This window comes from Hippoglossus hippoglossus, chromosome 12, assembly GCF_009819705.1.
Source record: "Hippoglossus hippoglossus isolate fHipHip1 chromosome 12, fHipHip1.pri, whole genome shotgun sequence".
In the NCBI taxonomy this organism is placed as follows: Eukaryota; Metazoa; Chordata; class Actinopteri; order Pleuronectiformes; family Pleuronectidae; genus Hippoglossus; species Hippoglossus hippoglossus.
This window is the reverse complement of record NC_047162.1, coordinates 15,563,762-15,587,382: the sequence shown is the minus strand read 5'-3', so window position 1 is coordinate 15,587,382 and position 23,621 is coordinate 15,563,762. Positions and strand designations below refer to the sequence as shown.

The 23,621-nt window shown below is 42.8% G+C and overlaps 1 protein-coding gene across 2 annotated transcripts in view; it reads right to left on the bottom strand.

Moving 5' to 3' along the window:
• The window catches only part of plppr1 (phospholipid phosphatase related 1), a 36,889-nt gene that overhangs the window by 6,915 nt on the left and 6,353 nt on the right, over window positions 1-23,621 (bottom strand). For both annotated transcript variants that reach the window (XM_034602619.1, XM_034602618.1), the window contains exons 2-5: window positions 16,935-17,046; window positions 9,626-9,814; window positions 2,602-2,734; window positions 265-515 (exon numbers count right to left, since the gene is read on the bottom strand). In XM_034602619.1, coding sequence (XP_034458510.1) covers window positions 265-515; window positions 2,602-2,734; window positions 9,626-9,814; window positions 16,935-16,994 — 633 coding nt within the window. In that variant the 5' untranslated portion in view covers window positions 16,995-17,046. The remainder of the gene's footprint in view (window positions 1-264; window positions 516-2,601; window positions 2,735-9,625; window positions 9,815-16,934; window positions 17,047-23,621) is intronic.

Sequence of the window (23,621 nt, the reverse complement as noted above, 5' to 3'; positions counted from 1 at the left end):
CGTGCAGAGTAACTGAGGGTGTTCCCACAGAAATTGAGTCAGACATTTGACTATTTCATAACAGTACAAGCTCCCATTGATTAGCAAAACAAAAAGGACAGATGTCAAAAACTTTCATCAGATGAGTGAAATAGATCTCAAAAACAAAAGGATTATCTTTTCACAGGGAATAAAAGATTATAAGGGAACCTCCTACTGCGAGTGAAAGAGAATCTCAGCATCTAAAAACATGGAGGTTCAATAGTGCAAGTTGCTTGTCCTCACCGTCAGGTAAACAGCGGAGTAAACACTCAGCGACGCGTCCTTGGAAGGGAACGAGCGGCGGGCTCTCTCCACCATGATGGGATTCCCGGTGCAGATGTTGCCGTTGATGATGAACTGGTGGTTAAAGCGACACTCTGTGCCCGTGTAGTTGGGCTTGCAGACCGACAGGAAGTACGGCGAGAGACCTCCCGTCACCACCTGCCCTGCGTTGACGAAGATGTCTGTGGCGAACAGGCCGAATGCAAACACACCTGAGGAACACAATGAGGATTTAAATGGAGGCGTTCAAATGCATCACACGTTAAGGTGCTTTATCAAAATATCAATATGCACCTACGTAGGCAGGCGTTTGTTGCACATGCAGATGATCTGCTGGGCTGAGCAGAACAGTATTTCCTGCAAAAAGCTTCTCTTACTAAGGGAAATGGCACATTTTAAATACCTGTGCCAAGGAGGTTATGTTCTTTTCTATGATTGTAAGCAAGATTATGCAAAAGTAGATTTGGACTTGTGCTTGTGCCATGCATTTAAATCATTACATATAGCTCCCATGCAGTGGACGACACACAAAGAAAAAGCAACAACAACATAAACACAAAGGAAAAAAAAAAGGGGCATCTGAAATTAATGACTGCGCTGACACTTCCAGCACCGACCCTGACCAGCGTCGGAATTCCTTTTACTGTGAAATATGACTGTTGATTATCTTGCCTGCTTAGCCATGAAATTACTCTGCTTTGTATTCTCATGCAAGGGGTCTGCAGGGCCGTGAGGGGGCCTGTGAGGGGCACAGGGACATGATTGTGTGAAGGGCAGAGAGAGAGAGAGAGAGAGAGAGGGAGGGGGGGGGATTAGGGTGAGAGGAGAGGAGCTGGGCGGGGAGCGAGGGAGTGGAAAACGAAAAGCCTCGGTGATCTCTTGAATGTGACAGATTGCTCGGGAACAGACGGAAATATAAATCATATGAATTGCCTAATGAATTTCTGATGAGTGTTCTGAATAGTGAGGGGGTATTATTTAAAAGAGGGAACAATACATATCTGAGTATGCAAAGTCCGCCGGGCGTCCTGCTTCAATGGAACAGAAAGAGCAGCGCTTCTCGTGGAGTGGCAATCTTTTATAAAATTTAAAATTGGATCCGTGTTCAATGTTGTGTTTGAGGAACTTTGGCTGCTTGATGGCCATGATCGTTGTTTATCGTTTTTAAGCTGCAACCTTCCATTGGAACTCGATCGCCCAAGAGAAAAACAGTAATATACGGATTCGTTTTTTTGTGCCTACGCCAATATCACTTAAAAAAACGTTTGTCCGGACCTCGACGATTCCGGTCGAGTATCCACTCTTTAAATCGTATGCAGCCTTGATTTTCTCCTGAGGGTGAAGCCAAATGTCTAAAATGTGAACAAACTTTATCTTAAACACCAACTTCCGAAAGTCCTGAATCATCGGTTACTGTTTGAACTGCAGTCACAGGTGACTGGCATCCTCCGCAGTCAGCTGTCAGCCGTGATATATACAGCGAGCTGCCTCCCAAACACTTATCGAAAGACTGTGAAAGTCACAGGGACAGTTATGATGTTGCAGAAGTAGGAGTTACTGAGCCATTAATCTAGTGCTCGAACTGCAGAAAAGGAAAGTGCACATATCATGTTTTTCAGGTTTTCCCGTCGGACGGCAACAGGCTTCCCAGTTTGAATCTTGGATTGGCCAGGTTGGGTTTTCTACTGGTAATCCAGCTTCCTCCCACAGTGGGTTTGGGTTTAGGTTCACTGGAGAATAGTAATTGACTGTGAGTGTGAATGTGAATGTTTGTTTGTCTTCATATGTCGGCCCTGTGATACGCTGGCGACCTTTCCAGGGAGTTCCCCGCCTCTCGTACAATGTCAGCTGGGATTCGCTCCAGTTCCCCCAGCGACCCTCGAAGGATAAACCGTACAGAAATCCATTTTCCTTGTCCTTCGCTGTCCTGTGGCTCTTTGTGCAGAAGTTACAAAAGTCGAGTCTGCAGCCGAGAAAACACTGAAACTATTTTTAGTGTTGAATTATTGTGGTTGAATTAGGTTTTATTTATTATATGATTTTGTTATGTAAAGCTTTTGCACTTTATATTTGTAAATTATATTTGTATAAGTGTAAATTTCAACTTCCACTTTGCCTTAGCAATAAAAAGTAGTCTTTCTGAACTGTTTTGAAATAATCAATTTAACACCTTTATCTGTAAAAACCCAAATGATACCAAACCCTTATTTGTACCCGTGCTATCCATCACATATGGTTGATGACGATGAACATTAATACTCTGGTACTTTTGAGTATTTGACATGAGAGCGCTCTCACCGATGAAGCGGACGATCCGGCGGACGAGCGGGTTGAGGTAACAACAGTCTCCCGTCACAATGGTTTTCTCCTGGGCCAGCAGAGCTTCCCTCGTCGATTTCATCACATACATGGAGACCTCTCCGATGAAAATCTGCACACAGGAGAAACATCCACAAAATCAAACAAGGAACAAGGAAGAAAACAAAAACAGGAAGTTTAAAGCAGAGGAATATATTTGCTCCTGTTTGACCCGTGAACACAAGCCCCTGTGTCTTCATGCAGTTTTTCTTCAGGTCCATTAGAGTGTGGACATTACATCAGGTCTAATGGAAAAGCTGCTGCCGGACAAACAAAATGAAACTGGTCCCCCGCTGCCCTGGGTGATACAGGCTGCTTTAAAACTATATGTGTGTCTATGAGTGCGAGAGTGTGTGGATAACGTAAGTACAAATGTGTACACACATCTGGTTTTGTCTTTGTGTCTGTTTATGTAAGAGTGTGTTTAAAGCCCCAGGACGAGAGACAAAACTCTTTTGTTTTTGTTCCGTCCCATGTGAATGTTATTTTATTTATTTATTTTCATCATCAACATGTTTCTCAGAACAAAACTCTTCCCTTTTTCTTTCTCTGTGGCTGTGAGCAGCAGGAGATGCTGGGAACAGTAGAAGAAAGAGGAGCTGACATCTCTCACACAAACTGGATACGAAGGTTTTAAAGCTTTTGCACTGGATCCAGTCAAGTCGGGATTTGTCAGCATGAAAGAGGCTGAATTAATATTTTCAAACACTTGTTTTCTGCCGCGCGATGAGTGACATAAAGCATGCAAATCATGAAGCGGGAGCTATCATCAAATGCATCGTGACTGAAAAAATCCACCGTTTGATGTCTAATGACGCCGAAACATCTGTCGTCGAGTGCAAACGTAGCCTGAGAAGACCTTTATCTTCAAATAGAGGGAAACTGTAAAGGGCAGGCAACTTGTAGCATGTGGTTTATTTGGGCTGAGCAGCGATTGTGACAAATCAAAACGCATTTGGTAAAAGGCCAGTTAGAACAGATCACCAGTACAAAGTGTACAAACGCATAACATCACAATGTGGCTGATGTGTCCCCGGGATGGGGTCAGAAGAAAGCTGCTTTCCGACATACACGGAACTCAGCAGCTCCTCCGTGTGTTCTCCGCAGGAGGTGCGTGTGTGAAGATGTCCGAGTGAGACGCTCCGCAGTTTCTACGGACTTTATCCGCCTGGCCGAATACCTCCTGGTTAAAACCAAGATGGCGCCGGACAAAATACCAAATTCGTGGCTTCAAAACAGCAGATCACGAAATAAAAGGAAAATCCGTGGTCTAAAAGTAAACAACATTGTAAACAACGTGTTCCATTTAGGTCTCATGTGTATTTGTTGATTTCTTTCAAAGGTAAATGATCCACAAACATCATATGAGGTCATCTGGGTCACATCTGCCATGAACGGACCTCGAATTTACCTTTATCTCAAGTGATCATGAATTATTAATACACTTTAAAAAACATAAAGAGAGAACATTTAACTCAGTTGGTGATCAGTTCATTTCCATCCAGTCACTTCCTGATGCTTTCCCTAAACGATGTTGACATTTTCTATCCAGCGTTGCTTTGAGGTAGTTGTCTCACTAGCGTATTTCTCCTGCACTGAAAAGGTTAGTCACCACTGACTAACTGTCTTATATCGACCCGTGTGTCTGCCACCCTCCTTTATACAAATGTCATGAAATCTGACTGGAAACAAGCCTCCTGCCAAACGTTCACCGTTGGAAAGCTGAGAAACAACTGGGTCGTGTCTGAGCACGAAGTGAAAAGGTCAAACAACAGACTCCAAAGAAGAGAACATGCTAACGTTTCACAGAGAGCCTCGTTCTCAGGGGGATTCTGCTCGACATGAAACTAAAAGAGCAGACGTCTGCTTCATGTACGATCTGACCTATTCACCGCTGTAACACATTAACAGGAACTCAGGTCCACAACACTGCGTGAAGTTCATGAGATAAAAAACTTTATCCGGGACAGGGAAATGACAGCGAGTCACACGGAGAAGCTTTTTGTCACTCACACATTAAAAGTGACTGCTGCGCCCCGTGGAGAACCATAAATGATTCATGGGGCGCCTCGTTCCACCGGCTGCCAAAGAGCTGAAGAATTTTTGATCGGAAAACAATCAACTGTGCAGCCTGAGGCGGCAAAAACACAACACGCACACATTGTGTTGATCGCTGTAGTTTACAAGCTGTTTAGATTGTTTGATGATTTTCTCAAATTTCATTAAAAATAAATCGTTGTTGGTTTTTTTTCTTAGACATATGCAGCCCTCAAAAAACTCAGGAGTGGACATTTACCCTCGAGACGGAAACATTTCTTTCCGTCCATGCGTTTCATGATTATCATTGATTAATAATTAATCTATTCATCACTGCAGCAACTCACGTCCATAGATTGTGAATAAATGCTAAGAGGGGCTCAGATTTTTTGCTTGTATTTGAGTTAACTGGGCTTTGTGGAACCAGAAAAAACTAAGTTATGTAACAGGGCAACAACTATGATTAACATCACAAAATACAAGAGAGTAGAACATCTTCAAACCACCTGATTGGTCCAAAATCCAAATATATTCAGTATATCGATGAGAACAATCAGCTGATACACACATGTTGGTTTCTGCATTAAGGTGTTTTCATATGTGCCGATATGAAAACTTTCAATTTACAGAATAAACAGTGCGGAGAACATGTGCAGGGCATATCGGCATATGCCCTGAAAATCCATATCACTCAGGCTCTATAATATTTGTTGAGCTATATTGACTATGTTAATAACTACACTTCATCTAAATGAAATGATAATGTGAAAGACGTGTGGTGATCCACAGACGTCACCACACTCGGCAGTCGCCTTCAGATTTACGAAGCGTTTCAGCGTCTATCAGCTCTTTGTTTTGGTCAAACAACTTCACTGCTTGGTTGTAATCAAACAGAAAGAAGAATATGTTGAAAGGTGGAGCGGTGAGTTAATGAGACCTCCCCCCCCATGAGAGTGTGGAGACCAAACCAGAGCTAAAAGAGAGAAATTTGGACCAATATTCACAGAAACACGACTTTAAAGGAACTCTAATGCTGCTTTGTGCCTGCTGGAGAATGCGTGATTAGACGTTTTGTGCCAACTCATCTACCTTATAATGCTGTTTTAATCTCTTCTTAATGAGCCGGTAATTTCCAATATTGCTACCAAGACCCATAAAAAGCAGTGGAATTAAACTGGCAACGATAAAATGCTTTGGAGCTGCAGCTCAGCAAGTTTATCTGGGGTAACTTTTCTTTTATTGCCGGCGGATCGACGCTCAGTCGCTAACATGAGCCACCATCTTGTTTCTGACAGAGCGACATGGTGTTTTCATTATCTTGGCTCCGATTGACGAAGGTTTGTTTTATAGACTGTGGCGTGAGTCTGACCCATTTAACCTCCGCAGCCTTCTCGACGGTCCAGCCCACGAAGGAAAGCACTGCACAGATTACTGCCTCTCTGCTAATTGGCCAAACATCCCAGCCCTGACACCATTAATTCTGATTGGTCGTAAACCTCTCAGGTTTATGACGCATGCGGAGACGGAGCGATTTACAGCGCGGCGCCGAGTCGAGCGCCTGACACAGCACTCTCAAAGGGTACGATTAACAAAAAGTTTGGGAGAGTGTGGCGACGGATAAAGAGACAAAGGCCACATATACAGAAAGATGGAAAGAGGGGAAGATGGAAAGCGATGGAGGTGAAATGGCAGCGTTAAACTAAACTTAAAGTGCTGACACAGCAAACAGCAGCGTGTGTGTGTGTGTGTGTGTGTGTGTGTGTGTGTGTGTGTGTGTGTGTGTGCGTGTGTGTGAGAGATCAGGGACAAGAGAGAATTAATCTTATTAGGATTTAATGAGTTTTATGTAAAACACCACATAAGAAATTCAACTGTCACAGCAAGAGACAAAGGAACGTGACAAAATCGACTTCAAACTTGGCACAAGTATTGTTAAAGGCCAGAGAACGTGCGATTTGAGCACGTGATACGTTGAATGTTAATAAAAGTTGAAGAAACAGGCGACCGGCGATCTGCAGCAGCGACAGTTTGTGCTCAGTTTGAGAAAAGCCAATATAATCTGGTTCTAAGATAATAAATAAATCAATTTACATGTTTATTGTGTAAGAAGACACTTAAGTTTGCTTCTTACATGTATTTCTATGCATTTATTTGTGTATTTTGTGAAGTAATCAGAGTAGAAGCGTCTCTCCGACCCAATCACCTACGCACAATATTGTTTGCCGCATTTCCTGTCCAATCAGAGCACTCTTCCAGATTTGAAACCAGCAGCTCCGTGTATCACTTGTGCACCTTCTCATTATTTAGTTGCAGGACGGGAGCGTGAGCGGCAGGAAGATGAGTTTTATTTCCTCTGCAAATGTGGCGATAATTCAGATTGTGTAGCACTCGGTGTTTAGAGCCCGACAGCAAAGAACAAAACGTCCCGGATAATAAACAACTGGAGCAGGAGGCACAAAGAGACATCAGACCGGTGAGATCTCATCTCGCTACGGACGGATGGGTGGCATCCGTCCAGGAGTGAGACGTCTTTAACGATCACGTCTCTGATTAAGTGGCTCTTGAAATCGTAAGCCCGTCGGTTTGGGAAGGAGGTAAAAGCTGGGAAATGTAAGTGGAGCACATACAATGCACGGCTAAAAGCCTGCTGAGGTATTATCGCTGACAACTTCTATGCATCCTGGAGGATAATCATTTTAAAGAGTACTGGACACAGAATGTATCACGACAGGAAGAGAACATATAACCATATTTCGTCACGTAAATGCCGTCAAACCGAAGACGTTTCTGTGCCTGATTATGTTTTGACTATTTGCTTGTTTCCTTTTCTCGCAGTGAGTCAGGCTCTCGGTAGATTAAAAACACATTAGAGTTACATAAAGCAAAAATAAACAGGATGTGAAGGCGAATGCAGCTTCACACAAGGCTCGCACTGAGGGAAGTGACTGGGGAGGAGGCCTCCGATCCGATCGGACAGATTCAGCTGACTGCTTCCGGTCGCCTCATTCTTCAGGAGACACAGATCACAAAACATTAAGAGTCTCCTCTGTGCAGAGTTTCCCTCTAACTGAGTCGCTGCTGGAGCAGGTGTGTGTGCATCAGTGTCCCGCAGACAAAAACAAGACGCCACACTGGAAACTGGCACCGTGGCACGACTCCACCAAATCCTTAATCCTGTCTGTGTCGCTTCAAACGCCAAACGGTCTTGTAGACTCACGATAGAGACCTCGGATACAATTAAATGCTGCGTTTCTACAGGTTTCAAAGACTTTTTAAGACCATAATTATTGAAATTTAAGACTATGTCAAGTAGGACAGATATGAAGGAATATTATGAGTACCAGAATACCTTTACATCTACTAATATCTGTAATGTTTATAGTTGTTCCTCAAATCACACAAACTTTACATGTCACCAAATCATTTCAAAGTTCCGTTAAATGAACTTTAACATAATTAAGATGCATCTACGTGCATTTAAGACCTAGTACATAATATTTATACATATCTAAGACTGTTTAAGGCCTAAAATTCATTCAGATGATTTATAATTAAAGTGAATCCACAATAGCTCAGTTGTGGATCTGAAAAAAACTAGTAAACTGGCGTTAAATAAGTCAAAATGTGAATCTTGTACATTATAGCAGTTACAAATCTGACACTGATGCAGGTGAATTCTCCTCAAAAACAGTTGGGTTCATTCATTTATTGTACGATTGAAAATCAGGGAATAATTATGATGATAATGACAAAAAAAAAACGTGTGATATTTCTGCTTGGATCCTTAACTCAGCCTCAAACCACTTATGTCCAGTTCATCACCTCAAGCTGCACAGTATCATCATGTCAGACGACCTGCACCTTTAACATGAATTCACTGGTTTCATAATGAGACACATTGTACACGGAGCACCACTGACACCTGGTGGCTGAATGTTGCTACTTCTGTGTGTTGGAATTGCAGCAGCATCTGGAGCCACTGTCCCAGATTTATCTAAAGCCGTCACGCAGCTTTTCAAATTAGCAGCTTAGACACTCAGACAGGAAGTGTCATAAAGATTTCAAATCTTTTTCCCCACATCTCTCAGCAGGTAACAGAAGAGCATGTTAACGTCATGAATGAATGAGGGCTGAGTTCCACTTCGCTGTACCAGTGAACACTGTGTTCTGTAAGCAGGCACCTCAACGGAACACAGTCACTGTTAATGTTTGTTTATTTTATTATTATAGGAATTATGGGACCTGGGCCTGGGAGTAACACTTTAAATTGTGGTGTGGATTCAACTTGAAGAGTGGATCCATTAATGTTTTTCTTTCTGGGAGGTATGAGCTCCACTGAGTGTCCTTCAAGTTACACCTGGGTTTTTTCTCTACATATCTCAAGAACCATTCATCTTTTCGGCTTCACAATAGATGTGTGTATTTTTAATGGCACAGAGAAGTGCAGGATCGAATTTGGTCAATATTTGGTTCAATATTAATAAATTTGGAATAAACAGGCGACTCTGTAGCAGCAGGGGCTGGAACTCATCAGCGTGACAACTGATTCTCCAGTTCAGCTTCTTTGAGCCGAGTCGAGCTTCACTAAACTTTGAATAAACAGGTGAACAACTCTTTGTGCAGCAGCGGCTTCAGGATCAGGATCACTTTTACAGTTTGAGAAAGAAAAGCTGCAACCAGCACACAGAAGGGACACTGCACTAGTGTATATTGTGCGTAAATGAGGACTATTGTGACCAAGGGGTTTTTCTCATATAGTTACATTTGCTGGTTCTAGTTTATAAAAGAAGCAAAAAAGAGATTTCAGGTGTGAGAAGCAGCGAACATGTGGTTTCTGCGTTGGAAACAACCTGAACAACCACACGTGCCACATCTGTATCACTTCTGTTTACACACGGCTGAGAAATAAGAAAAGTGTGTTACTCACTACAGCGGTGGGAGCGGCGGCCACCACACAGTACAGGATGAGTGGGGGGACGAAGCTGGACTCCTCTGTGCCGGGGTACGGCTTCATCAGCTCCGCGTCGTTGCAGAAGAAGCCCTGCACGTGCACGCTGAACAGGTCCGTGCACTCCATGTAGTAGGCCAACAACACCGTGCCGGACATGATGACGAGCTGGAAGAAGAACATCGTGGAGCGAGGGGAGGAGGGGAGGAAGGAGAGTGGTTAGTGGGAGATCCGGTGATTCCGTTTCAGGTGGTTAAAAAGTGGGTTTTCCGAAGCGAGCCGTTTTTGCGGCTGATCCCTGAACATCACTGCGCTCCGCTGTCAGCTGTGAAGTGTCTGACAGGTTCGAATACAAGAACAACAACCGCATAAATCCTCCAAAACCACATCTCTTTCCCTCCTCTATCTCTCTTTTTCTTTCTCTCTTTCTCTCATCCTAGCCCTGGTTGTGTACGAGCACCCACCACCACCGACGAAGCACCACCACCATCACTTACCACCTCCTTTCCTCCCTCACCCTCTCATGCTTTTATCCCTCAAACATAATCTTTTGTCTCTGGCCTCCTTTCACTCTCTTTCCAGAGCTGGCTGCAGGCTATTTTTTTCCTGTATATGGTATCTTTAGTCACTGATGACGAACCAACGCCGGAATAGAAAATGTGAGACATTGCTCAGCAAGGCTTTTTGATGGGACGAAGGGGGGGGGGGGGGGGGGGGGGGGCTCTGAAAATCATCTGCATATCATTCAGCCTCTAATGTGCCAATAATACTTTGAGTCTATAACCAACCTTCTGGCGCTGAGCTGGGGTTTTATATCAACGTAAAAAAAAAAAAAAAAAGGAAATGAGATGAGATGTTTTCATATTTTAATGCGTCGGTGACTGCCAAAGAAAAGACAGGCCTCTAAATGCCCCTCGGAAGTGGAAGAAATATGAGGTCTTAGTCAGGCTAAAGCATTTAAACATGAGTCACATCGGGGATAAGTTGAGAGAGCGGTGACAGAGAATTTTCCCTCTTTGAGAAACGAGAGAAAGAAGAGAATAATAAGAAGCTTTATTCATTCTAAAGGAATTAATAAGCATCAGATTGTTACATCAATGTCAGGAGTATGTGGTTCACAGAGCCCTGTGTAATACCTCTGTCCAACACCAGGTGTCACTGTGCCACTGCAAAAGAGTCAGTGTTTCTTTATAGGATGACAAATCCTGACTTGACAGTTTTTTATTAAGAAAAAGTGACATTTTCTGACACAAGGTTGATTCAAACATATTCTGCAGACTTAAAAAAAAATAAGTAGTACACTAGATGATGTTTTAAAGGTAGTGGATAGATAAAAGTGGTGTATATGTACTTCATTTTGTTTGTTATACGCGAGACACAACATCCCACATGTAACCCAGCATCATTAATCACCGTTTGCTTAATGACTAAATATTAGTGACAACAACTTTAAGCTCTAACAAAGCAGCCTCGTCTACTTCTAGTGACGATCCAGGGTTCAAATAGCAGAAAGAGCTTTTGAACCACATTTTTATTTAAACATTTCCACTTGGTTGGTCGTCTGCCGCAGAGCCACAAAACTACCACCAAGAATCTACACGTTAACATCGCCAACACTTCACAAGCTGCATCTCAGACTGTGGAAACATTCAAGACAGTTGTCGCTGTCGACTTATAAAGCAAATCAAATGAATTCTGGGGACAACACATTATTTACATTTGAGACAATGATTGAATGTCAGTACAATCAAGTGTTTCACCAGCAAAAAGTAGCGTGAGGAAATATCATAAATACGTATTTGTATTGCACAAAGTATTACTGACTAGAGAAATGTCAGGTTCCTCAGTTTAAGTTCAGCTGACACCATTAAACAAGATGTTCTGCAGATCTATGGATACGAGTCTACATGTTCTGTCCTGAAGCGTCAAAGTGAAGCATCAGTCAGATGAAAATCATAGTTGAATCTTGCCCATTAGAGCAAACAGGTTTTACTTTAACTGATGATTCTTCTGTGGTTTTGAAGAAGCAACTTTTCAAAGTAAAGCTCTCAGCTGTTGGTTTTGTGCTAAAAGCCTCGAGCTGGTGTAAAAAGCAGTTCGAGCACTTTTAGTCCCTCGACACCACACTGACCTCTTTATGACTCAGAGAAAAGAAGTAAAATATAATCATGGGTACTTGATGCATCATGTCTGAGCAATTATAACTAAACAGAATGAACTTTTCTTTAGTGCAAAATAAGCAGATAACATGGAGGGAGGGTGTGAACCAGACAGAACAACATGGCTGATGGGATTCAGACTGTGAAGGCAAGAGAGCAAATGAGAAGAGGAGAGAAATGTTGGCAGATCTAGTCCAGGAACAGATGGTGGAGTGGAGAATTCCAGGTAGAGTGTGTGTATGTGTGTGTCTGTGTATTTGTTTCTATGCCAACTCTTAGTTAGCAGTATTTTCTGCTGTCTCCTGACACACAGGAATCCTGCTGTGCAGCACAAACAACCACTGATATGAGGAACCAACATTCTTACTGCACCTAAACACATCACGGTTACAATCCTAACTAACTGCAACGAAGTAAAGCCCCTCACACTGAAATCCTCCTGCTCCTCCATCTTTAAGCAGCTTGTCCACACTCTACATCGAAAAGACGTTCGTGTTTTCATGTTGTTCCACAAACAAGTTCAAGCAGGTTAATCCTGTTACCAATTTATTCATAGGTCTCCTCTAAATATATGAAAATAACACATAACACCTCAGGATGTCACGTTTAGATGGAGACACCTGGAGAGGGATCAGACATAAACACTAGAGGCTTGTACACGTGCACAACTATTACTGGGATTTCATTTAATTTGATCTTCATCCTATTTGCATTTGAAATAATCAAAATGACAGAAGAAACTAATTTACAGGAGCAATCACAGTTTCTGGTAATTCACAAGCCTTCATTCTGCAGCAGCCTCCGAATTTAAATCAACTCTTTTTCACCTGAGAATAGCAGCTTGAAAATGAGTTGGATGGTTTGATGACTTGGAATAAGGAGAGTGTTTCCTCTTTCATTCCCACTCAGCCTGAACGTCTCTGTGCAAGAATGGAACTGACAGATAGTTAGCAAGAGTGATGATGAACTGTAGATCAGTGAAAAACGTTTGTTTTTAACGCAGATTTTCAGTGAGGAAACTTTTAAATTATTCTAATGGTGGATTTGTATCACTGACAACCACGTCACTCATTAGGACCAGGTCCGACGTCGGGGGGGTTCTCCCTTTAGAGGCCGATGAGACGCATTTGTGTCTCTATTTGCGTCAGAGGCTGACAAATAAAGGTTTTTGTAAATGTTGGTAAGTCTCATGTCATCTCTTCAGAAAACCCTCAGGTTTTAGGCGGTCGTCTTTAAACAACGCTTCGGTTTTTAGAGATTGTTTTACTTCGGAGCTTAGGTCATAACGGGATGGTCACACCCACATGTGGCTGCAGAGGGCGCTGTTGTTCAGTTAAAGCTACACAGTGTTGCTTTAAGGGTACTGCAAAAAACTACTGAGCTGGTTCAACAGATTAAGACGCGAGTTCTGGATCATTTCTTCTCTACACGACGCACATTCTCTCCTCTAGATCTTTACAGAGCTCAAATATTTCAAATATTTCATTTCTTCTACTGGAGAAAGAAGAGGTGCAGTCTAATCCCCGGAGGCATCTCCACGCTCTGACTCTTCTGTGACAGTTCTACACCTGGACAAGCCTCCAAACTCGCGGCTCTATTATATTCACTTCACAGCCGGCGTCATGCTGCATTAGCTGTGTGAAGGGCCGACTGAGACGAGTGTCTGTCGTAAAATGGTTACACAAAGTTTCTGCAGCGCGCCATTATGTCTCCTCCTTGGAGGGCGCATTTCTCCTCTTTTATCTGGCGAGGCGTTGTGGGTACGGCCGTCTGCCTCTGTTCGGCTATAACAGGCCGCATTTCCTGGTGCATTTTGGGTAAAAAAAGAGAAGAGGATGCATTTGAATGACTTATAAGCAGTAGGGGATCTATGTTTTTTTTAACAAGGGGGTCCAATGGGAGCAGCCCCAGCTCCAACACCACCAACCCACGCACGTTATCACATTTAGCATCGGGCTAACTCTTGATAATTTAATTTTGATTTAATAGAAGTGCGATAAGGCAAAGTGCATGTGACTGTACGCTTATTATTATTATTTATATAATTTATTACTTTATTGTCAATCTTGTTTTCCCTTTTAAATTCATTATGATGGAGGTTACAAAAATAAATTACATGTATATGATTAAAAAAGAAGAAACTCATTGAGCATTTTAATAATGCAAAGTTTAGAAAACATATATTTTTGACCGTATAAACAATGAACAATGTAACTGTAACAGCTGAGGTAAATTTTACTCAGTCACGTGATCTGCTCCACTCACAGGCTAATAATAATAATAATAATACTTACAAACCACCATATTAAATAGGCTTAAATAAAATAAAATAAAAAAACTCCCAGTTATATCAAAGACAGCTTGTCTCTTCATCCAGGCTCATTAATATGTTAAGTGCAGCATCTTGTGCCATTCAGGGTTTCCAGGCTGTGTGAGGTCCGTCTTAAAGCTGAGGCCAGATTTTCTAAAGCTTTTGTGCTTTTTCTTCTGGGACGACCCCCATGTTTACACGCCTGTTCTTTTTTTAATGATGTGCACGTGGCATACTAATCACGCAGGTACACCAGGCTGGAATTAGAGGCTTACTGCTTGTCATTTAGAGGTGGATACACCATGTTTATGTAGTCTGCAGGTTTAATGCTGCAGCAGTCATCTAACATCAGCTGTATCGTCTCCACTGCCTCTTTCTGTCTTAGCTACTGGATGTGCTGCTCAAACCCCAAAGCTTTGTGTATTTTGTGCATTTTACTCCATCGCTTTTCCATTTCTCTTAGAAATCCATCGTCTCTGATTGGACCAACACTGTAACTAGACCAAGCATCATGAGTAATAACCTTTACTCATGTTTAACTGAACTGCAGAGGGAGAAAAGGTGAGAAAATCTGATTAAACTCATCTCACTGGTGATGCAGCTTTTGTAAACCAGGAACTAGACTTGTGGGGACATAAGGACCATATTCAAAACAATATAATATCACATTACGTTATGATAAAATGATTCAGAGCATGTGTGATGTTCAGCCACGTTTCCTATCGAAACTGTGGCTGCTTTAATTGGGCTGCGTGTGTTTGCTGTTCCAAAAATAAATTGAACACGTGATTGATTCCCCCAAAAAAACGCCGCTTGTTAAATTCCCCCCCAAGAAAAAAAAAAAAAAAAATCACATTGCATCAGTGCAGCAGAGAAGAGTGAGGGAGCAACATCAAAAAGAAACTGTTCCTGTGGGAAAAGCTTTTTCTTTTTTCTTGTTAAATTAATGACGTCCTCGAACCTTATTACAACATACTGGTAAATGGGAATACAAAAATTGAATACATATGAGGTTTAAAGACGTAATTTTGAGAAGATAAGGAGATTATTTTATTTACAGCCTGGCTCAGGTGATGATACTATTTTTGGACACAACACCTGAAAAGTGGAAGTGGTCATAGTTAGATTAATGAAAGCCTGGTTTGTGTAATACATCATCTCACACAGGGAGAAGAACATTTCAGTTCTCTTCTCGTTCCTCCTTCTCATCCTTACACCTCTGCCTTCATTTTCTCACTGTTCCCTCCCCTCCTGGTTTACTGACTTCATCCTCCCCATCCTATCTTGTGTCCCACCTTCTCTGCTGCTCTCACTCCCAGTTCTCTCGTCCTATTCTTATTTTAATCCCCTCTCTTCCCACAGTCCTGTTTTCCATCCCACAGTCACTCCCACAAACAACAGATGAAGCTCCAGAGGTTAAGTAACGTACGAAGGGGAAAAGGCAACAAGTTACGTGACTTAATAAACAAATCACCATAGATAAACATCCTCCCTGTGAGACTTGCCTCTGGCGCTGAACTAACAGGGCCGAGCTGCTCCAATCGGGGCGCTGCGTTTCAGTCACGTGACAGCGCTCTGTTCGTGACAGGGCAGGGTGAGTAACAGAAAGGGAGATAAAAGAGGAAGAGGAAGAAACAAAGAAACAGGGGAAGAGTGAGGGGCAACACGATGGAGTGATAGGAGGTGGAAAGGGAGGAAGAGCCTCAGGGACACCGTGAGAAAGAGGAGAAGACGGAGTGAGGAAGAGGCGTGAGAGAAATGTGAGGATGTGACAGAGACATGAAAGAGGGGGAGAGAAAACAGGGACAGGCAGAGGGAGGGAGGGAGGGAGAGGGAGATGGAGATGGAGAGAATGCCTCTGAGAACTGGAGGAAGAAGACGGGGAGTACGTGAAAATAGAGCGATGGAAATCAAAGAACAGAAAAGTTTTAAATCAATTTAAAAAGAAATAATCTGGTGGCTGTTGCCATCTGTCATCAACCAACCATTTAAATTATTAAAATCTGACCAATCAATAAGTTGGGAGGGGGGGGTGGGGGGCTCTTGAGTTGACGTGTCACGTGTAAAACAACAGTGCAGAGCAGTGATGTGACTCTTACATAAGAAATAATGTAGTAAACAACAATATCCACTGAGGCTGCTGCAAAAACACCATGAGCCAAAGTGGAAATGATCACATGTGCAACAGTCAAAATCACGGTGACGTAAAACTCTCGTCACGGATGGTTGGCGGACGATATGAGCGAGACACAAAAGGTCAGTGAAGAAGGAGAAGGAGAAGAAGAAGAAGAGAGATAAAGGCAGCGGCAGAGAGAGACAGTGAGAGCGAGCTCATCTGAGAGGCTGAGGCAGCGCGTCCAGAGACTTCTCTCTGATTAAGGACTTTCAGCTGACATGGTAATTAAATATGGAGTATGAGGGAGCGGCACGACACACACACACACACACACACACACACACACACACACACACACACACACACACACACACACACACACACACACACACACACACACACACACACACACACACACACACACACACACACACACACACACACACACACACACACACACACAATTCAGTCCAACACTTTACGCTCTGGTTAGCTGTGTATAATTTACCACAAGAGGTAATTTGCTAACAGTTAAATTGTCTCTCGCTGTCACACACACACACACACACACACACATACATACAAACTCATTATGTATCATTCCCAAAACCAGGATTAAAATGCACATATGCATGAATTTTCTACTTTAAACAGAGGAGAGCCGATTATCACTCAAACACACACACACCCAGAGTCTCTCACCTCTACAAAGATGAAACATGGGATGATGGAGTAGCTGCGCAGGGTGTTGTTGGACGCCATCTTGTCTCCTGTCGGGGAGACTTGTCCTCTCAAGGATTCACGTCAGCTCACTCTGTGGAGACGGGAACATCAAGTGTCAGCGTTCATTATCTGATCATGACAAACACGCACCACTGACATCTCTAACTATTACAGTGGATTATTAATCGCACCGACACGGTCCGGTAATGGAAACCTGTCGCCTACAGACACAGATTGTCGTTTTCATTTACACATGATTATATCTCAAGGACAGCTGAACTTTCTGTCCTGCCCATTTATCTGCAACAAAAGACACAAAATAATGAGGGAGGTGAAGTTTCCTTTCCCCCGACCCGGCAGGATGTGCAAATGAAAACAAATCTGCTCTCATTTACTCTGCACAAAGATAATCAGCTCGTCATTATCTGCATATGTCTGTCAAAAACACTGCAGAATCCCCATTCATCACCATCCATTTATCCTGAGTTAACAGCGGCAGAGAGGAACGAGCGTAAGAGATGAAATTATCTTGTTCTTTGTGAATTCCCTCCGATGGATCCCAAAAGCATTTAGAGGATCCAGGTGCTCTGATATGACCCAAGTCTCCTCTCAGTCAAAAGGGCCCATTAAATCACCAAAGGGAGAAGGACTGGATGATTCTGCTGCATCTGATAGTTGCACCTGCAGTTGTTTATCACCTTACTAATTGATTAATTGATTGATTAATTAATATCCCGTTGAGTTCACCACCTGTAAGGCAAAGAGCTGTTCAGGGTGGATTGAGGCCTATTGTCTGCTACTACTACGATAACAATTTTCACCTCCCTTTTCCAAATAATCTTCTTCGTTTTACAAAATGTCGCCAGATGAAAACACAAAAAAACGACCACAAACACTCAAACAAGCCTACCAGGCCAGTAGGTGGCGATAAAGTCGACATTATCTATCAACAGAGAAGGACGACGCGGTCCAACTGCCTCCGTTCTGCCTCCATCATCTTGTTTTATCGTCTTCTAGCGAAGCTTCTGCTCGTCGCAAACATTGTCCGATGGTGAATAGCAAACTGATTAGCGAGAGTGGGAGTCAAATAGAGATATGAAGTGAAGAGACAAATGCTCGTCTCTACATCCTGCTGTCTTTCTTGAATAGAAATAAAATGGGCTGTCGTTGGAGTTTTGTGATAAAAAAAAAAAACCAACAACCCTCTTATCTGAACAAAGCAGCACAAAGTTCAACAACAAGTCAACAGTCAAGTCGATAAGAGGAATCACAGCAGCAGTCAGAGTCTCACAGCTCAGGGGCAACACCCGTGTAAACAACACAAATCTACTTCCAACTGTAAGGTCTGGTTTGGTTTCTTCTTCTCTTGTCTTATTGTTTGGCCTCTTTTATCCACATGACACAGTAAAGTGATGTCAGACGAAGACAAACAGTCCAAATTCCTCACATATTTATCGGTTCCCTCTTCCCAAGGTTGGTGGGGGGGGGGCAGAGAGATAGCAGCTGGAGGAAGGTGCAACATACCAGAGAGAATTCACTCTGACACTGGACAAAGTCTGAGAAGACACACAACAATGGTGATGTGACACGAAACCATTTAGATATAGTGTCCAATAGAGGAACTACAATCTAATGGTGCGCAGCAACTTTGACTTTATCGGCTTATAATGCACACGGCAGATCAGATTTGATGATGACGACACAACTGATAACTTGTTAACGTCAGTACGACCCTGTCAGACTCAATGATGCATCATTTATTAACAATAAATACTAAATAAAAGTATGCTGCTTGTGTTTCAGTCTGAAATAGCCTCTACCATGGATTTTACCTGTTAGAAGTCACTATTTGATAGATTAATCCCAAAACATGACATTGATTATTGATATTTAACATTCACTGAAACACTCTTTTTACAACTGAACCAGGAAAGTATGAATGTGCATCTTCAAATTTAAAAAACAAACATGAAAATATAAACTACAGTGAGTCAAAAGACGCCTTTAACCTTTCTACAAGTTACTTGCTGCGTATCATAAAGTGTTAGTTCAGCTCACTGATTATTTAGGCACAGGATATCGTGACAGCAGGAGTAGAGGCTGTATTATAAGTGCGGATTGCAAATATCCTTCTGCACTCATGAAGCTCCACTGACCCAAACTCTTCAGCCCATTAGAAAACTCTTCAGGCTCCCCCTGCAGAGATGAGACACTGAGGCTGGCAGCTCTAATCAGTCCCCGAGTGTCTCTATCCCATCTCATTCAACGCTCGGGCTAATCAAAACAACATGTGCACAATCTGACCAGCTTCACTCAGGGTTATGCAAAACTAAAGTCTGCTCGTGTCTGTAAATAAAAACACACCGACGGCTTCGAATCCTGCCTCGTGATGTTTGGAACGCTTGCATCACTGCAGGTGACCGCAGCTGCAGAATTTACTCTCCGATCTTCCTCCGCTGCAAAAACAAAATATTAAAATTCATCTGTCTCTCCTCTCGCAGGAGGATCAGCTCAAACTTCCACTCAAGTGTCGGCTGTGGAGCTTATTCTGGTGTCAGAGTTCACTTAAGAAGAGTGAGTAGCTGTCAGGCAGGATTGATGGACGCTCTCCCGGTTCCCCTCGAACCGCAACCACCTACCAGAGAAGTCTTACATGCCGTGTAAATTTAATTGCTTTCTGTAAATCCATAAGAAAAAAAAGCTACAGCTGAACATCCCCTGCTATCCATCACGCCGCGCATTACCGCTGTAATCGGCCTCCAGTGACTTAGTGACTCTTCAGATTACCGCAGGTGGAGAGGCATCAGCCACAGAGTATAGTCGTGTTTGTAATGTGGTTAAAGCTGCAGGAATTAAATGACCACACTAATCACGTTTACGCTGTGATTACATCCGATTCCCCACAAAACGCTCACTTTTTAAACACTTCTCGACAACTGCCAACAGGAAATCAATTATTCATCGTCACGTCTGCAGCTCGCTCCACCGAACCAGGGTTTTATCAGCCTGGAATTTATTTGATATCAAGGGGAAATTTGATTTATATGAATTCTATATCATCTACAGCTTCCAATGCAAACAGTATATTAATCAAGCGGAAAGAAATATAAGTTATCTTAACTTGCACAATCAAATAAAAGTTGGAACTTTGGAAAATAGGGCAATAAAGAACTTTACACTGCAGTTGAGAGTCGTTAGTCACAAAAATATATATTTATAAAAATATAAATGAGATAATACATCTGTAAGTTTATAGAAGTCAAAAGTCAAGAAAAATCTTTCCAATACAATAAAATAGAAAGAAATGACAAGATGACATTCAACAAAAGCCCCAAATCAATTATGTTGTTATCACAGAATCTGTCCTGCATCTAAACCACTTTACCACAGGTGTTCCACAAACAATACAAGATCATTTAGTAACTATGGCAACGTGTGTGCATGTCACAGGCGGCAGTTTCCCCTGATCACTGACAGTAAATCAGACGTGTGTGCCGTGCCTGTATCTTCATTACACACAGCGAGTCGTCTTCATCATATCACAGATTCCTCGTGAGGCTCAGCTGCTCATACTCAGAAACAGTTAAAATCTCCATCAGCTCTTTGTGAAACCAGAGAGGAGATATAAGCAGCATCCACCGAAGTGTCATTTAACAGTAATGGTCCATGTTGAACATATTACAAGTTCATATTAATTAGTTGTGGGGTTTGTTTGTAATCAATACACAGAAAGGCATGAACCCCCCCTAGTTATCTAAGAGGTACTGCACAAACTAAATTATATGACTACTGTTGCTAACACTTACATTTTCTAATTAGGGAGCCGGGGTTTGGAGGATTCTTCCCCTCTAGACTCTCGTAAGGCTCAGCAATCGTTTGTGGCAGGAAGGCGAAACCCCCTCGGGGCCTATTATGGACGTTTGCAATTGGAATCTGTCGGTGCTATCGGAGGTTGAGTCGGCATGTGAGTCGAGCGCAGCACCTCTGCCTCACTCTCTCTCTGCAGCTCCAGCCACTGCAAAAACGTCCACGCCCTCCTGCTACTGGGATTGTGCGACCTGACAGAACTGTTGTAGCTGGTGAAGGCGTCAGAGTGAACCTGTCTGGCTCTGCAGGGGGAGGAGGGTTGTGTCTTTACCCCTAAATGTACTGTGTCTTTACATTTTGGGAGGTTTCTGTGCCTCTGAATGGATTTTGACGTTTGGTTTTTACTTTCATTATTCTTGCGTTTGTATTTGATGGATTGTAAGATGTCCCTCGGTGTTAAGAAATCAAATGTATAACTATCACAACAACCTGTTCTCACATCACATCAGCATCAAAAAGTGAAGTATCTTTCAAGAACAACTGCAACAAGTCTGTTTCGTCACTAAACCAATCAAAGAAGTAACTTTTTTTCAGTTCTACACAAGCATCTCACAACTTGTAATTGCTTCAAATGACAATTATTCTTTGTGAGTGGCTCCGAACCTTCAACCTTTCGACACGCGCAGACTATTTTTATAAACGACTCCGAAACAGTGCGATCCACGCTTTTATATCCGTCCTGTTCGGTGTCAAGTCATGCAGAGCGAAGACTCAGGCAGTTTAGCAGTTGGACTGTGAGCCCGACGATTTGACTCGGAGGCTCCGTGACAGATGAGTTAAATGAGGGAATTTAAGGGGGCAACACTCGGTGGCAAAGAGTTCACACTTAACTCATTTCCCTCTCTCACACCAGAGCCGCCCCACAGCTCGGCGGAGTCACAGCGCCGAACAATCGGACTTAGTCACAGGAAAAGTCTCGACATGATTTCTCTTCTTCTCCAGCCCCGAGGACACGGCGCTTTCAAAAGGTGGTTCAAAGATTAGAACCAAGGAGCATTTTTCTTCCAATTCCAGGGAGCCAGTTAATTACAGTCAGATGAAAGGTGATCAGATTGTCTTCACAGCGGCGAGCTCATGAAAGGAGCAGCCTACAGGCCTTGTCAGGATTCATCAGCGTCTCCTCCCCGCTCAGCCCGGCTGGGATGACTTGGTCTAGACAGAACCGCGCTACGCGCAGACGGCAAGAGCTGAGTGTGAAGTATTGAGCCTGGAAATATCCTCGGATTGACCGTCTCCTGGTCTCCAGCTGAGTGAGCTTAGGCCGCGGTGACTAACTGAATGTGACTAAACGGTCACTGCGACAGAGTCGGTGACGGAGCTGGGAGTCAGACAAACTGGCTGTGGAGAAATGAACTATCTCCTGCAGTTACCAGAGTTTAGCATGTGACCTTCTCTGCCTCTGCACTTGAACAGAGGACCATCAGTTATTTGAACAGAGGACCATCCGTTAAAACATCGTGGTTCAAACTGCGGCAAAAAGGCAACTGCACCTTTGGACAATTTGAACTTCCACACAGAATCCCTGCAGGGATAGAACAAAACTGAATCATCTGAGCTTCTTTCTACAGGCAGGTGTAGAACTGCTTATAATGACTGCTCTTGTTATCTGGCTTATTGAAGCTCTGTGCACATGAGGCTATTTTCAGTTCTTCTAAGAACTGAGGAACACGTTTGCTGGGAAAGATTCCAACTCCCCACGCCGGCTTGTGTCCTAATCTACAGTCTACTGTTGTGCCTTTTGTATGCCCCTGCTATTATCAAATGATTATTTTCACGTTTAATACACAAAATTAACCTTTTCTTCCTGATCTGTGAAAAGTTTCATGGTAAACTATGTGTATAAATCTCTTCTTTTACGTTTGTTGACTGAACAACAGCTCACACTCTCCCATGAACACAGAACTGTCCTGTAGCTTCCCCTCCTGCCAGCAGAGCAGCTCTGTATTTTGCAATGTATAAAATGATTCTTGATTTTGCTCATTGGTAAAAGATCTGCACAAATGCAAGTAAGCGTTAACATAAAATAACTTCCCGCTGCATTTCCCCTGCAGAGCTTCACATCAGAATGGGACGAGGACTCACAGCGGACAGAGCAGAAGGAACAGAGAGAGACAGCAAAGACGGAGAGAGGAGAAATACAGAGGAGGCAGACAAATGATCGAGTGAAATCATTTCAGCAGGTGGTTCATTGGGGGGGGGGGAGAAGAACTTCTCCTGGGAAATGCTTCTTGTCATTTTCAGTGGGAGTCTGGAGCAAAGTCCTTATAAATGGTTTCTCTTTTGCTGGCAGCCACAGTTCTCGGTGCCTCCGCACATCACACCTCCCGCCTGCACTCAGGGTTCAACATACGAGTTTAAAGATTCTTATTCTCACACTGAAGAAACCTTCTACAGTAAAAACGAATAAAGAGCGAGCAAAGAAAACAGTGCTCTGAGAAAAACATATTTACTAATGACACACAACCTTGGGTCCGCTGCACCTGCTATGATCGACCGTTTCCTACCGTTTTAAAACTGAGACACAGATGTTGAGAGTTCTCTTCCTACAATATTCTGAATATTCTTTATTCCAAACCTTTGATTGTATAAAGATGTCTTATATTTCCGGTCTAAAAAGTTTTGAGTTCAATCACAGCAGATATTTTGCTTGAAAAGAGCAAGTACCATGTGTTAGAGTGTTGCATTATGGGTTGTTTGAAGCCTTCATGTTGCTTTGGGTAGTGAGTGTTCTCCAATGCGTCTTTATGGATTAATCGACCTTTAAACTGTTTGCTTTGGTCCAGTTTTCTCCGTCACATG